The sequence below is a fragment of the Mytilus trossulus genome, chromosome 8 (genome assembly GCF_036588685.1).
Source record: "Mytilus trossulus isolate FHL-02 chromosome 8, PNRI_Mtr1.1.1.hap1, whole genome shotgun sequence".
NCBI lineage: Eukaryota > Metazoa > Mollusca > Bivalvia > Mytilida > Mytilidae > Mytilus > Mytilus trossulus.
The window spans coordinates 76,889,643-76,907,941 of record NC_086380.1 but is presented as its reverse complement, the minus strand read 5'-3'; the positions used below and the strand labels follow the sequence as shown (position 1 = coordinate 76,907,941).

Sequence of the window (18,299 nt, the reverse complement as noted above, 5' to 3'; positions counted from 1 at the left end):
TCATAATTGTGTAATTCAAAAAAATGCATACATCGTTGGACCTTACGTTAATTTTCTATTCTGTTCGCCTCCTCCCCGACAACTCCTTTTTTCAATGCCATAATCTGATGAAAATAAAGTATTTTAGCTCACGTTAGAATAGTGCCAATAAAATGACAAATGTTTCGTACCACCGTTTAAACAGTATATGTCTACAGTATTTTTATTGTAATTTAAGTCCTCAAAATAATTATTTCTTTTTGATTTTTATCATATTTTTAAATTATCATGAGACATAAGATGTTTATAATAGAAAAAAAATGTCTCAGACAATTTTCATTCCTTCAACTTGGAACAGAATTTGTCATAAACTAAATAAAATAATTTATTTGAATCTGACTTACATCGTTTAACTTACGCTGTCACTTGATGTATTCATTGATTGATTAGGTAGACCACTCTGTGACCGAGGCTCCATGCTGTCACTTGAGTATGCACAGAAACATATTATTAAGTATTAAAATTAGAAGATGTTGTATGATTGCCAATGAGAAAGCACTCCCCACCAAATACCATGAGACGTTTAAGTTAGCAATTATTGGTCAGCGTATACAGCTTTCAATAATTAGAAGAACCAATACTCATTCGGACCGAGGAAACTGACCTTACAAGAGATGTGACCTATGGTTTGAGGTTCAAAATGCAAAGGTTAAACTACAGCGGGAAAAGCAGGAGATGACTTGTAAAACAGGTTATCATCTAAAAGGTTTGATTGTTTTCTATTATGATCAACCAACTGGATCGATGGAGATGGCGTCTATAAAATTTACGAATTGTTAATTTCAACGTCACCACTTGGACCTCTTGATTTTAAAGCTATCTTGTGAGCAGCAATCCTGTATAAAGGAAATCATGATGGGAAACACATTCACTGGAAAATCGTCCCAACTGGGAGACAAATATACTAGTACTCAGTATTCAGGCGCTACTTGAATAGTGCAGAAATAGACAGGCATAGCAATTTGAGAAGTTAACAATTGCATGAATTGGGAAGGAGAAATTATCTCTGTTTTCGTAAAGTTATTTCAACCGACCCTCATTTGCATTTGTTTGCACTCTAAAAGAAAATGGGAATTTTTCTAGTATCCAGATTTGTTTCACACCACATCTAGAATATGTTGTTTCATAATAACTTCAAAGTCCGGCTTTGATTGCTAAAAAAATTAATGTTTATAATTCAGAAAGAGGTTTTATTTTAGTACATCACTTGGAGAGCCCGGTCATATAATGTTGTTTGTAAGGACACTTATATAGTTGTTATATCCGTATAAATTAGTACATCACTTGGAGAGCCCGGTCATATAATGTTGTTTGTAAGGACACTTATATAGTTGTTATATCCGTATAGTGAAATATCCAGTTCTTTATCTGTGTTTGAAATTCCCAATGAAACATTAAACAGCCATACGATTATCCAGGATACTCTCGTTGGTAAGTGTTGTGGGGGTAAATATTGAGTTTCCAAGTTAATTGTAAATACTTAATCCATTTATCAAGCAGTTTATCTAATGTAATTTACACACAAGAAGGATGGCGTATTGGGCTTTTTCAAATAGTTTGATATATATTTTTTTAACGCTTTACACTAATATTCTCCATGCTCAATTGAAAGACTGCATTGCCTCATTTAACACCGAAAAAAAAGAAACGTTGATACACATTCTTTGTTTCAGCGGAATGAAAAACGAGCAACGGTGATTGCCACAACTTTTTGATCGATTGCATAGGTGTGGCGTGGTTCGATCTTTCAGTATTCCAATGGTACAAGTTGTGCACCACAACTGTGCGACTTGTTTTATATACATATGAAGCAGAATTTATACGAATTCAAAGAAAAAAGCAACATGTGAAGTTATTTGGTTTCACGTTCAAATGCATTTATGATTTCCTGTCACTAAATAACCATAATTTCAATGAGAGCGTACATGCCATTTATCCTAGTTAACTTGTGATTAAAGATACCATTGAAAGTAAAACATCTGATTTGTTGTTTTCCAATTTTATTTAAAGTCAATTTCATTAGCATCGGTGTGCTCCTACACAAAAACTGCCCGAATAGAGTTATGCGGAGGATGTCCACACTTCATACATTTCAATGTACTTTACCATCACAAATTGGTTGACCGAAAAGATATTTGGGAGTCACAACTTACTAGCGACATTTTTTCGCGGTCTTAGTTCTTCGATACCAGTCTAGTCGTCTTATATTTAAATATACGAATTGTGTCTGATTTCCTAATTGTGATAGTTTGACTGAGCGGAAACAAGGCGTAAACAAGACGGGCGATGCCATCCTAACTCGAGAGGCAAACCCGGTCCACGTATTCAGCCTTTTGGGGTTTATGCGATTTTTGTTCGTCACCTTAGTGTGTCACATTTTACTCGGATTATGGGATTACGGGATTTGAACATTGGTAAACTACCGTCACTTTGATTTACACTTATATTTTACACAGGCGAACTAGTCTGTTATATATTGATGGTATATGTGATTATTTTTTTACGCCTTATAGTGTCCAGCTCAGGCGACACACATGTATCAATTCTGTAGCCATACATGTTTCATAAAATCTTTATATATTACATGTACAGTTATCGCATGTTCCAGAAAAACCTTTTAATACTAGTGTATATACAATAACAACAACAAGTTCTTGCACGATTTCATGTTGTGTTTTTGTCAAAAACACACCATGGAATCGTGCAGATTCTCGTATCTTTCAGAAGTGAACCTACCATAAAAATCATTGCTTTGTTTATTTGATCCCGCTGAAAATTAGTATTACGTAATAAAATATTACGTTTCTATTAGTCAAAATGAAAATGCTTAATATATATATATATGAATGTTAATCGACCATTTGTCAAACCTGCGTTTTAGTTACAAAGAAATTGTATATGAATGTTAATCGACTATTTGTCAAACCTGCGTTTTAGTTACAAAGAAATTGTATATGAATGTTAATCGACTATTTGTCAAACCTGCGTTTTAGTTACAAAGAAATTTAATATTGTACTTTGTCATTGCATTGAAATAAAGATACGTGATAGACGTGATACACGTCCGCTATACTAGTGATACTGATAGTGGAAGGAAATGAACTCGATATTTTTAGCTGTCATCTGCAAGCGGTTTTAAAGAATAAAATAATTCGCAACGTAAAGGACAATAACAATCAAAACCAAACACTAAACAAAGACTCAAAAAACCAAAGGACATTTACATCAACAGTTATAAATAACAAATAAGAAACAACACGAACTCCACTAAAAACCGGGAGTGAAATCAGGTGCCGATATGATGAAATTCAAAATGGTAAATGTACGCCAACAAAAACGTTTCGGAGTTGAAATTTAAGTTGAAATTTAAGATAAAAAGTGTTTACAAAAATGTCGTACATATATACTTGAGTTTATTACCCTTTATGAATTACGTACAAATTCAGTATAAAATAAATAAACCAAATTGAAACAACACTATTGAAGCCCCTTCTGTCCGAATAGCATCGTAAGACCAACCTAGTATACATGAAAATAGAAGTAATCATCACTTACCCGACTCATAAACATTGCGCACTAAATCGAGAAAACGCTTGTCCCTCCTCCAATAATCAGGAGCAAATCCTCCTGGAATTATGAGTGCGTCAAGGTCCTGAAATATACAGTTACAATTAGTAATTAAGCTCTTATATAAATGGTGTATTATTGTGAAGAAAAAAACTTAAACAGACACTTCAGAAAACAAGGTATATCGGCACCCAGACAAATCGGCACCCAAGTCCGAAGACATTTCGGCACCCATTTTGGACATTTCGGTATCCGAACATTTCGGGACCAAGACAATCTGGCACCTCGTTTTTAAAAATAAATTTATTATGAAAAATAATAATTTGTATATAAAATATGCATTACAAAAAGAATAATCATCATTTAATAAAACTCATAAAATTACAACTGACATATAAGGATCGTAAATATGCTATGCGGATAAATTTATCGGTTTTAAACAGCAAAATTGGCAGCGTGTCATCCCTACATTGGCTTCCATTTCTACGATTGTAAAAATTATCTGGCGTAATGGGGAGATAGTTTTGACGAAGTAGAATCCTGACTGGACAGTTGTGCGCCCTAGACAAGAAGCTTTGCAATGTTATGGCTATCAAAAATGGCAACATAGAACATGCAACAGTGGTAAGTGTCTTTTAAATGTTTTTTTAATTATTATAAATTATTAACTAAATTTGTCCTTGCATACTTTTCGTTTCCATACTACTGGGGCCAATCTCTGATAGTGCTAATAGTATTTGTACATAAGGGAGTAGAGGGAAACTTGCCAAATAAATAGTAATATTAGAAATACCCTTATAACGCAAGCTGAGTTTCACTTTTCAATGGTTTATATTCAGAAGGCAAACACAGCAATCATACCATTTTATAAGTTTTTACGCTGATCTTCTTTAAAAGCCTTTATTGATGTCTTTATACATGAGAGCTACACAAACTCTCCCATTCAACCTAATATTGATTGATTGATTATTTGCTTTAGAGTCACCTTCAGCACTATTCTGCTATTTTGTTGCGGTTTTTATTGATTGAGGGAGACGGAGTCCGAATCAAGAACCAGTGACCTTCGGTAGGAAAACTGACTTTCCTAGTCATTTAATAAGATTAGACATGAGTGCACCTGCCCCGTGCAGGATTCCGTTGCTGACAGACAAAGGATTACGTAGTTTGAATACTTAGACCACTAACTCACTGAGACATCTTTTCAACCTAATCAGAAGTACAAAAGAAATTCTGAGACAAAAAACATCTGAAAAATAATAAATGCAGAAGGCATCTAAAAAGTAAAAGTTGAGAATGGAAACGGGGAATGTGTCAAAGATACAACAACTCGATCAAAGAGCTGAAAACAGCCCAAGGCTAATGATTGGTCTTGAACAGAGCGAGAAAATTTCGCTGACTTCTTCTGGCCGTTAAACACAAATTTTACATTTGTCATTTCTAGTCCTCTTAAAGTTGACTCTGTGGCATGGGTTTTACTCACTGTTGAAGGTCAAACGGTGACATATAGATGTTAAATTCTGAGCCATTTCGTCTCTTGTAGAGAGTTGAGACACTGGCAATCATGTCACATCTTCTTAGTTTTATAGTACAGCAGAATGGACGTCACACTAAACACCGAAACATATAAATGAAAAAAAATAAAATAAAAATAAAACCTTACAAGACTAACAAAAGCCATTTATTACTGAGTTCGGACAGGCATACTAAAGCAGCGGGATTAGACAAGTTTTGTGAGATTTCCACCCTCTTCCTATACAAATAGCCAATGTTGAAAAAACAAAAAAAAATGCAATTCGAACAGTAAAATACGTAACATTGGATATTCCTTCCAAAATGTTTATACGATTTAACATATTTTTTAAGTTTAACCAAATACATTTTTTTAAATATTTGCTTTAATTATTTAAATCATTAGGTTATAATATCAGCTGTTACGGTATTACACATGTAACAGTTTAGTTAAACCGCAAAAGAGATCCGCATTTAATCCCGTTTACATCAAACGGTTGACAATTACTAAGAAGTGATCGAATTTTTAAAAAGATATGATCATTAATCCCAAATGCACTCTTTAATAAATCTAAGTTTTAAAATAACGCATATCGTAGCAGATATCTTATTAGCAATGCTAAGATGCACATAAACTACATGTACAACATGTGCTAGTAGTGTATGTGCAGTTCAAATGCACTCTTGTCATACCATTGCGATAATGTTGATCAATAAACAACTGTGTATTTATAAAAACAGGATACAGAATAAAATGAAAAAAAAATTAAAAAAAATGTCTTTTTATAAATTTTAATATAAAAAGAAGACGTGGTATGGTTGCCAATGTTACAACTCTCCACAAGAGACCAAAATGACACAGAAATTAATAACTATATGTCACCGTACGGCCTTCAACAATGAGTAAAGGCCATACCGCATAGCCAGCTATTAAAATGTAAAACAATTCAAACGAGAGAACTAACGGCCCTATTTATATAAAGAAATGAACGAAAAATAAATATGTACCACATAAACAAACGACAACCACTGAATTACAGGCTCCTGAGTTGAGACAGGCTCATACATACCTAATGTGGCGGTGTTAAACATGCTTGCGGGATCTCAACCCTCCCGGCCTAACCTGGGACAGTGGTATAACAGTACAACATAAAAACGAACTATAAAAATCAGTTGAAAAAGGCTTAACTCATCAGATGGACGTGGTTAAGTCAGGTTAACATAAACATTGGTGTTCCGGGGTTTGAACCCTCCCTCCTTTTTGACGATTAATGCACTTATCTTTGTTGCTTGAATGGGGTCATATTCAGTTTAATCAATTTTTGAATTAACAAGTTAAGTAAAACTAGATATCTATTTTTTTCAAAAGAGAAAAAAGTGAAAGCAAAGTTTAGAAATTTATTTTAAATAAATAAAATTTGTGCTCAACGGAATCATTTACGACTTTCCTGCTAATATTTAAACCTTATAATTCAAATTCAAATTCATATTCTTTACTTCCTAATTACAGGGCCCTTTTGCCTTTCAGGAATTACAATAATTAAAGTTAAACCATAGAAAAGTGACGCCAACATAATACTTTCATTGTCAAATCTTAATAAAATATAGATTTCTGATTTCGTTATTATCATATGCTTTGACGAGCACGGGAGTTCCTATAAACCTGAATTTTATTCAGATTGGCCTCAGTGACACAGGATTTTTATTGTGGTCCTTGATATGACAATTCTTTCTTAAAATTTGCCAAAATTTAAGATCCAGTGAATTGTGGCTGGAATTTCATACTAATTTTTTTTTCTAAATTTATAAATCATTTATTTCATCACGGAAGACGGAAGCAATACTAGTATTGTTCAGGAAATGTCCCGATTCAGCCGTTCGCGATTCGATTTTGATCAGATTTGCATCTTTTGCATGCTAAAAAAACCCGACGCAGACGGAATTAAACATTCGGAAAGATCGATATGCAATATACGAGTACTTACTCCGAAATGCAACGAGTGAAGTAGAGAAGCAGGCATCGACTACCGATTTTCAAGTTTCGATTTGAGTCATCGAACAGACAAAGATATTCCGGACTCACACTGAAGACACTATCACTATCGCGAGAGCACCGAAGCGAAACATCATAACTTTTCGACAGTCCACCAAAGAATTTAAAAGATCTACAATTGTGTTCGGTTGGATATACTGGTCAACAATTTCACTTCTAGCACTTTTGGTAATTTTGCATGTTCATTGGCATGTATTTCAAAAATTGTCTAACCATCTTGGTATGTTTTGAAAAAGCTATTTAATTAAGGGGGGTATGGAGGACTAGGTATCACTGAAAAAAGAGAACGTATGGAACATCAATCCTACTGACTGTTATTGTTAATATATCAAACAGAGGCGGAAACAGGTTTTTCGAAAGGGGCGTATTTCCTAGATATAATATAATTGAATGTATACCACAGAAGCAGAACAACTTTTCAAGAAGCAGTTTGTTTTTTCGGTTTCATATTTAAACATATATATCGTGAAAAGGATGATTTAACTTTGAAATCAAACGAATTTGTACCCTTCAGGCCACATCTTTCCCCCTGGATCCACACTGCCATAGACAAAGCATATATTATTTGAAAGTAATTTTTACCTCATGTTTGACATCATCAATGCCCTGTTCTGCTTTACAAGGGTAGCCATGTTTAGAGTTGTAAGTCTTCCCTTTTTCAGGTCCAATTGTAAATGTCTCATGTCCCTCTTCTTTCAATCTGTAGTAGGGGTACCATAACTAAAGATAGAAACAAACAAGCAAGCATAGACGATTGACTATTAAATGTAGAACATCAAGTGTATGCATGGGGTCTGAATGAAGTGTACAGAAAAGAAAATAATTGGGTCAAACAACTAGAGGCTCTAAAGAGCCTGTGTCGCTCACCTTGGTCTATGTTAATATTAAACATTGTACACAGATGGATTCATGACAAAATTGTGTTTTGGTGATGGTGATGTGTTTGTAGATCTTACTTTACTAAACATTTTTGCTGCTTACAATTATCTCTATCTATAACAGTAGTTTCTGTGGAAAATGTTAGTGAAAATTTACAAATTTTGTGAAAATTATTAAAAATTGACTATGAAGGGCAATAACTCCTTAGGGAGTCATGTTGACTTATTTTTAGTTTTTACTTTGCTGTACATTATTGCTGTTTACAGTTTATACCTATCTATAATAATATTCAAGATAATAACAAAAAAACAGCAAAATTTCCTCAAAATTACCAATTCAGGGGCAGCAACCTAACAACCGATGATCCAATTCATCTGAAAATTCCAGGGCAGATAGATCTTGACCTGATCAACAATTTTACTTCCTGTCAAATTTGCTCTTAATGCTTTGGTTTTTGAGTTATAAGCCAAAAACTGCATTTTACCCCTATGTTCTATTTTTAGACGTGGCAGCCATCTTGGTTGGTTGGCCGGGTCACAGGACACAATTTTTAAACTAGATACCCCAATGATGATTGTGGCCAAGTTTCAATTAATTTGACCCAGTAGTTTCAGAGGAGAAGATTTTTCTAAAAGATTACTTAAGATTTACGAAAAATGGTTAAAAATTGACTAAAAAGGGCAATAACTCCTTAAGGTGGTATGGGAGTCTAAAATAAAAATGATAGAATTTGTTCATACTTTGTCAAAATGTAGTATCTATTGATACATGCTCAAAAATGTTATAAAAATGATAGGTCACCGCGCATTTTCTCAAGCTACAGGTTGTGACAAAATGACAAATTTTGTATGGATTATACAGGAAAAAGCACCATTTTGTGAATAGAAACTAAACAAAATGATAGAATCGTATAATAAATTAGAAAAAGATAGCTTTCAGACAATGCTTTTAGAATATCAAAAGAAAAGATATGGTCACCGTACGTTTTTTCGTGCTAAAAGACAAAATAGGAAAATTTCATGTAGAGTCCTTCAGAAAATGCACTGTTTTAGAGTTACCTCCCCTTAAAATGCCAATTTGAAAATATTAAAAAAACAACCAAAAATAATCTACACTTCTAAAAATTTAATATTTCTAAGTTATATTCTTATAAATTGGTTCTTTTATATGAAAATCCACATTAAATATTGCATTCCTGCATCAAATTTTGCTAACTTGATAGAAAATATGGACCTTAGATTCTCTGTTTTTTACAATCCAAGATGGCGAAAGACACCCATACCACCTTAAGTGGTCAATTGACCATTTTGGTCATGGTGACTTATTTGTAGATCTTACTTTGCTGAACATTATTGCTGTTTACAGTTTATCTCTATCTATAATAATATTCAAGATAATACTAAAAAACAACAAAATTTCCTTAAAATTACCAATTCAGGGGCAGCAACCTAACAACGGAATGTCAGATTCATCTGAAAATTTCAGGGCAGATAGATCTTAACCTGATAAACAATTTTACCCCATGTCAGATTTGCTCTAAATGCTTTGGTTTTTGAGTTATAAGCCAAAAACTGTATTTGACTCCTATGTTCTATTTTTAGCCATGGCGGCCATCTTGGTTGGTTGGCGGGGTCACCGGACACAATTTTTAAACTAGATACCCCAATGATGATTGTGGCCAAGTTTGGTTGAATTTGGCCCAGTAGTTTCAGAGGAGAAGATTTTTGTAAAAGTTAACGCCGGACGCAGGACGACGACGACGACGACGACGACGACGGACGACGGACGACGGACGACGGACGCAAAGTGATGAGAAAAGCTCACTTGGCCCTTTGGGCCAGGTGAGCTAAAAAATGTATGTACGTTAATTGTTACATGCTGGAAAAAATTAGAGTAGGTAGGTCATCGAGGTAGGGATTTTTTCTCTTCATTTTTTACAATGAGTCTATGTCATTTCAGTGCTGAATCAAAAATGGTCAAAAACTTTAGGATAGGGGATAAACACTAGGGTAGATAGGGGTACAGAAAACACACCCTTTTTTGTTTGGACTAGAAAAAAAAGAATATTGAATAAGTTCACAGGGATATCATAACTAGAGGCTCTCAAGAGCCTGTATCGATCACCTGATTCTACTTGGGTTTTTTGAAATCCTATAAAAAAAGATAAAATTTGGCTACAAAGTAACAAAACTTGGCCAGCACCTCATTAAAAAAGGAACATTTATGCTATGTTTGGTTTCATTCAATTAAGTGGCTCTCCAAAAGAAGACATTTGTATGTATTTCCCATAGGGTCCTATGTTAAACCAAGTCCCCTACTGGCCGCCATCTTGGATGATGGATCGGCTACAAAGTAACTACACTTGGTCAGCATGTCATAAGGAACATTCATGCAATGTTTGACTTCATTCCATTCAGTGGTTCTCTAAAAGAAAACATTAGATGTATTTCCCTTGGGTCCTACGTTAAACTAAGTCCCCAGCTGACAGCCATCTGGGATGATGAATCGGCTGCAAAGTAACTACACTTGGTCAGCATGTCATAAGGAACACTCATGCCATGTTTGGTTTCATTCCATTCAGTTGTTCTCTAAAAGAAGTCATTTGCATGCATTTTCCATAGGGTCCTAAGTTAAACTAAGTCCCCCTGCTGGCGGCCATCTTGGATGATGGATCGGCTACAAAGTAACAACATTTGGTCAACACCTAATAATTAGCAACATTCACACCATGTTTTGTTTAATTCCATTCAGTGATTCTCTAAAAGAAGTCATTTGTATGCATTTCCCATAGGGTCCCTTGTTAAACTAAGTCCCCCGCTGGCGGCCATTTTGGATGATGGATCGGCTACAAAGTAACAACACTTGGTCAGCACCTTATAAGGATCATTCATGCCATGTTTGATTTCATTCCATTCAGTGGTTCTCTAATCTAGAACATGTAGAAGAAGTTCAAAATGTAAAAAGTTAACGCCGACGACGTCGGGCCAGGTGAGCTAAAAATAGAGTTCCATGGACAAAATAAATATATTGATATAATATCGAATAAGTGAGGGCTAAAACATAAAAATAGAGACCACGAAGAGAACAATGGACACAATCAATATTCGATTTTCTGGTTGGAGAGGGTGTCCAGGAGGATCTACAAAATGAATATCATTGCTTGATAAAGGCTGAACACATCAAATATAAACATGTTAGACATGATATGTCCTGTGACCAGATTGAGCTTAACAAATTAGGGTAGAATGACCACATTTGTAAATGAATTATTATGTAGAAACAGAAAATTATAAACAAGGGAACTCGGGTACGTCTATGTTCAAGCACAGAACTGCATGATTGTCAAAACGGTAAATGCAGTTCTGGGGCAAATTTCAGTGGCGGATCCAGCCATTTTAAAAAGGGGGGTTCCCAACCCAGAGTAAAGCAACTATATGCTCCCATTCAAATGCATTGATCGTCGAAAAAAAAGGGGAATTTCAACCCCCGGACCCCCCCCCCCCCCCCTGGATCCGCCACTGAATTTAGAGTAACTACTTTGACATACGAACGACCTAAATCTTGAACTCTGTCGGTCAGATATATGGGATGTAAGCCGATTCAGTGTATAACACTGTTTTGCTTTGTACGTTTCATTTGAAATTTAAATACATGAAAACAATTCTGTCACGTTTACCTCTAAATCTTCATAATTAAACTCGGTCAGTATTCCAACTCGTTTCTGTGTTGTTGACATTTTTCTTCCTGTACGTTTGTTTGTATTCAAAGGGAAACAACCAAGTATTTTCTTCTGTGTAGAAAATTAAAGGATTTATATAAATGGGGTTTCTATCCATGACAAAAAACCAGTACATCCAAAACAAAAAACAACACAAAAAAGCTGTTTTATTATTATTGTAAAATACGCAGTAATAAAGACAATAATGACATTGTTCAAATTAGATGATATGTATACAGCTGGACCGCTATCATCGAGTTTGTATTAATAAAATCTATTATCGCTATTTTGTGCATTTTTCCTTTGATCTTTTTTTGTGATAATTTTTCATATCATGCTACTCGCTTGAGATGGAAAATTATCGCTAGAAACGTGGCGTTGCTAATGAAATTGACATGAACAAATCAAATCAAATCATATAATTGTATTGGCGTAAATTCCTATACATGCAGAAATGATACCAGCCGACATTTACAAAAATACATGATGAAATTGACAACGTCGGCCGCTTATCATTGCTTATAGGTAAAATAGCGATAAACAGATTATCATTGGTCATCTCAACGATAATCCATAAATAATATAGATGTAATATCCCCTCAGAGAATATCCACCTTTTTGAAGCTCTTGAACTTTGTCATAATGCATGGATTTTAGTAGTACAAAATTCAATCTTTGTCACTTGATTTTTTCGGTGGTAACAAGAAAACCAGGACGGGTTCAAGTAGAAAGATTGATAGCAGAGAAAACTATGCAACTTATAATCATTTCAACACGACTTTATCAGAGGACAATACGAAAACTAAATGTCCAAGCTTAAACTAAGGCGTGGGTACTTTATTTTAGTCACGGATCCGCATGCAGGTGTTTTCTAGTAAGTACAAAAATCAAGAACACTATTGTTTTTAAATAAAAGTTTGCATATTTCCAGAAACCTATGTGTATAATTAAGGCTCTGATATTTCATACTATTGGGAACAACTCCAGTAACAATTGATTGATAAATGATTGTTGTGGCAGTTTGTTTGTTATATAGCAGCACCATCCTTGATAAATTCAAGTATTTCATCTAAGCCAGACAGTGCTATTTGAAAGCGACAATAGTTCCTTTTACACAAACACTTATGTTACAGTTTTCAATATAAAAGTTATATCATTACGATATATCTCTTTTTATGATAAAACCTAATAGTATATAATAATAATTTTTTTTTTCCATGAATTTATGCAAACTTTCCGAAAAAGATTTCACTTCGTGCGTCATTTTAGCATTTAATATAAACATGTAAAGAATCATTTAACTTAATTTCTGAGGATCTGAATACGTTAGGCGGTTTGCTTTATGTTCATGTACAAATAAGTTAGAACGTGGTTACAAAAAAAAAACCCAAAAACACTAAAAAAAACATGAGGTAAATCCATTTAAAAAAAATGGTAACTCTTACCTTTCAGTGTCACGTAACCAACTTGAATATTTAAATCTACATGTACATGCAGTTAAACCGTTGGTCGTCAAACTGTTATATTGATTTTGCTTAATTCACATTAATCACATTATTATGTTGGGTATCTCTTCAGTGATGTAGTTCGGTATTTATCCATCCGGCATTTAAAATTTTGTATTTGAGCGTTCATAATGAAGATAACCTTTGATGAATAGTTGTCTCATTGGCAATCATTCATAACCCCCCTTTTTTTAAAAACGTAAAGGATGGAAAAATGATTATGCGAAGTGTTATTTTCATAGAGAATAGAATAGAATAGAATAGAATAGAATAGAATAGAATAGAATAGAATAGAATAGAATAGAATAGAATAGAATAGAATAGAATAGAATAGAATAGAATAGAATAGAATAGAATAGAATAGATCATGAAATTTTATGCGACTGTCATACTAGTGAGAGGTTTAGCTTGCTTTATATAACCAGGTTTAATCAACCAAATTCTACATAAGAGTATGCCTGTATGAAGTGTTATCCCTTCGATTGATGTGTTTGAGTTTTAGATTTTGCCATTTGAAAAGGGATACATCTTTTTGCATTTTCCTCGGATTTCCCCAAGTATTTTTGTGATTTCACTTTTTATCAAATCAACTTTATACAAAAACAAGATGTCATATTAGAAGCCAGACATGTTTACTCTACTAGTACACTAGTCTTTACTGGTTTATATTGGTCATTAACTTACCTATCTATAATACTAAAATAACGAGGTCCAAATTGTCAGCCGTCATCACGTAATAATCAACGAGGAATCAAAGAATTCAACTTTATATATAACTAACATAGTACAATGGTGTTGATTAAAAATTACACCACTCTAGGCCCATTTGTTTTCCACATAATTAAAATTGCCAATAATTAAGAAGTTCCGGATCGAGTCCGACACCGATACCAATAGTATTTTTCACCTATTACCTTATCTGTATGTTCCGCATCTGACAGCCGCACCACCAAACAAACGGTGTATTTATAATTTTGCTGTATACTGTTGAGTACAAAATACTCTATTCCAGGCCCTTTTGTTTTCCAAATTATTAAATATTAACAATAATTGATAGGTTCCAAGTCGACGGGTTCAAACAGAAAGATTTTGAAAGCAGAGAAAACTGTGCATCTTACTATAATCGGCATGACTTTATCAGATGACAATACCAATACTAAAATAAGGCATACGCATAGTTATATACTTTAATTCAGTCACGGACCCGCGATATCACGGGTGTGTTCTAGTTTTTTATATTTGTATTTGCTCCAGTTTAACTTGTCCTTGTACATTTTGTCCCCTACTAAAAAGATTTTTTCATGGGATGTTTCGGACTTAACTTTTACCATATCCTTTTTAGCTCACCTGGCCCAAAGGGCCAAGTGAGCATTTCTAATCACTTGGCGTCCGTCGTCCGTTGTCGTCTGTTAACTTTTACAAAAATCTTCTCATTAAAAACTGGGCCAAATTTAACCATACACAAACATTATTAGAGTATCTAGTTTGAAACATTTGTCCGATGACCCCGGCCCCGCCCACCAACCAAGATAGTCGGCATTGCTAAAAATAGAACATAGGGGTACAATGCAGTTTTTGGATTATAACTCTGAAACCAAAGCATTAAGAGTAAATCTGACATGGGGTAAAATTGTTTATCAGGTCAAGTTCTATATATCAGCTCTGAAATTTTCAGATGAAACGGACAACCTGTTGTTGGGTTGCTTTCTTCTGAATTGACGGAAATTTTGCCGTTTTTGGTTATTATCTTGAATATTATTATAGATAGAGATAAACTGTAGACATCAATACTGTGCAGCAAAGTAAGATCTAAAAATAAGTCGAATGACAAAAATGGTCATTTGATCCCTTAAGGAGTTATTGGCCTTTTTAGTCAATTTATAACAATTTTTCGTTAGTTTTTGTAATCTTACAAAAATCTTCTCATCTGAAACTGCTAAGACAAATTTAACCAAACTTGTCCGCAACCATCATTAGGATATCTAGATCTGGTTTACAAAATGTGTCCGATGACCCCACCCATGAACCAACATGGTGAACATCGGTAAACATAGTACATAGGGTAAAATGCAGTTTTTGGCTCATATCTCTGAAATCTGACAGGATAAAATTGTTCAGTAGGTCAAGATCTATTTGTCCTGAAAAATTCAGACCAATCAGGAAATATATTGTTGGGTTGCTGCCCCTGAATTGGTAATTTTAAGAAAATTTGCAGCTTTTGGTTATTATCTTGAATGTTATTATAGATAGAGATAAATTGTATACAGCAATAATGTACAGCAAAGTAAGACCTAAAAATAAGTCAACATGTCTAAATCGACCCTTTAAGGAGTTAATAACATTTATAGTCAATTTTAACAATTTTCATAAATTTTGTAAATTTTTATAAATTTTTACAATAAATTTTTCACTGTTACTACTAGGCCAAGTTCATTATAGATAGAAAAAAATGCAAGCAGCAAGAATGTTCAGTAAAGTAAGATCTACAAACACATCATTATTACCAAAACACGAGTTTGTCATGAATCCATCTGTGTACTTTGTTTAACATGCACATTGACCAAGGTGAGCGACACAGGCTCTTTAGAGCCTCTAGTTATATTTTGTAATTGTTGGGGGAAATATAAAATTTTGTGTAGTCTAATTAAAATATAGACATGTTTCGTTATACTACTCATATGTGGTATAACGAAATCGGAGGTCTATATTTTAATTAAATGAAGTTCGTCGGTTCTGGATTATATCAAGTGAATTTCTCGTTGCGTTGAAGACTCGTTGGTGGCCTTCGGCTGCTATATGCTGTGTGGTCGGGTTGTTGTCTTTTTAACACTTCCCCATTTCCGACTCCCCCCCCCCTCATTTCCATTTTCAATTTTATTGTAATCATTTTTTTATAATGTTTTTCCACATTAACAGACACATTTCCCCATACTCTATTTTAATTTAAGCAGAATAATTATAACCCATTTATTGTTTATGAATTTACGTTATCATTCTTTTCAAAAATGAAATGAATACATGCTTTTTTGTTCTTTTTGTTTTATAAACGTCCACATTTATAGGTGAGCTCATGACTCGAATTGTGTATATTCAAATATTTTTGACGACACATTGAAAAGAAAAGATATGCTACGTATAAAAGAAGATGTGGCATATATGTCAATGAGACACCCAAATAACAAAGATATCCTAGCACGTAGAAAGAAAAATATAACAGTCATTTCTTAAAAAGACAGCAACTCACGTTACAAAAATTCCCAAACAAAAAGACAGAGAGAACGTCACAGACCAAAAAAAATATATCAAGACAAAAAGACAATGAATTTACTTTTGAGATTCTTTTTTTTTTTTTAACAAAACAAACCACTTATTTTTAAAATGAAATGTTTTTGTCTTGAACTATCTTATACGAAACAGCTTTGTAATTCAATAAATATAACTGATGATCAAATAATTATGAGAACAAGATGTCAAAGTGATACATACATACATGGCTTTATGGTACCAAGAAACATATCCTAAGAATGATTAAAATCTAATAAATTTTCTTTTATCAAGGCTTATGAACCATTTCCTAAACTTAAAAATGTGTAATAAAAAGAAATATTTCAAAATCGTTGTAATAATCCTGTGTTGGGATACGAGAGGCAAAATATTAGGAACTCATAAAATTACATCCTTTAATGGCGCTTGTAAAACAAAAAAGAGACAGTACCTGAAGTGTGATTACGATTACATACATGCATATAACAAAATCGTATACGGACTGAACAGTATTTCCGGAAACGCGGATTCAACCCCCTATATATTACCCCCCTCCCCCCCCCCCCCCCCCCCCCCCGACAAAAGAAAAATGTAAATTTTTCTAAGGGTTGAATTCGCTTTACAATATATATGCACCAGCTTACAATATATATGCACCAACTCATATACCATCTCAAAACACAGCATGCAAAATTACAATTATCTGACGTTGCGAAATCTCAACTTTTGAAAGTTATAGCTAGTAGTTAAATATATTTTTACAGCTCCGAAATTGTTTCGTGATACATGTATCATTGAGTAATAAATTCAACAGAGCCCCTAACTCTTACAATATTGTGGAAATGTCCTATAATGATCACATTTCATAAGTTGCAATTTTCAAAAAAATATATCAACTATCTCTTACAGAATCATGGTACCAAACCTATTTACGCACACACACTCTCATAAAAAATATAAAATTGCTAACAGATAAAACACATCAGAAAGATATAATTCACGGGGTTTATTTTTGAAATTATCTCGATATCACTAACATAGATCCTAGATAATACACTCCTCATAAAAGTTCCAAAAGGACGTTAACTACAGATTTCCGTCTTTATACCATGCAAAAAAAAAACAAAAAAAAAAAAACATTCTCTCTACATTTTCCTTAATTTGCTCGCTAATGAAACTGTATATCACTATATCATGTTTCCTTAAAAATCCACTAAATACAAAATGAACCATATTCATACGATCTCATCAACATATTTCAAAAATAGTAAAGATCGATGTTCAATATAAACATACAAAATTCAGCATTCTTCATAGAAAATAATTATTGAATTACAAATCTGAAAACGCAGTACCAACTTTCTGCTATTATGTTACAAAATTAAATAAATCAAATATTAATGACTAGATAATTCAAACTTAATACTTATGTAAATGAAATTGAAATAAAAAATCTACATGTATAAAAATGCACAAGTGTTTAGCATAATGTCATGTATACGCAATATCAACAATCGTTCATTATTTTCATCAGAATAATAGAAAAAATCAAGCAAACATACATAATACGAATTGTTCAAGTATTTTAAAAAGATAAGTAATATCAACATATGCAAAATAAAAAAAAATCTTAAGCAGTTAATAAGCAGTTTCCATGCACATGTATATTATATATGCAAACAAACTAATGTCCGTATATTTAAAAAAAAAAAAAGTTTTCATTGAATAACATTGGAATTGGGCTCCGCTCTGTACTGGATTTCAT

General features: G+C 33.5%; 1 protein-coding gene across 1 annotated transcript in view; it reads right to left on the bottom strand.

The window, feature by feature from the left end:
• LOC134681415 (general stress protein 18-like) overlaps window positions 1–11,836 on the bottom strand; it is a 33,334-nt gene extending 21,498 nt beyond the window's left edge. The window contains exons 1-3 of the mRNA XM_063541033.1: window positions 11,724–11,836; window positions 7,751–7,888; window positions 3,595–3,691 (exon numbers count right to left, since the gene is read on the bottom strand). Coding sequence (XP_063397103.1) covers window positions 3,595–3,691; window positions 7,751–7,888; window positions 11,724–11,783 — 295 coding nt within the window. The 5' untranslated portion in view covers window positions 11,784–11,836. The remainder of the gene's footprint in view (window positions 1–3,594; window positions 3,692–7,750; window positions 7,889–11,723) is intronic.
• Between the last annotated feature and the right edge of the window lie 6,463 nt (window positions 11,837–18,299).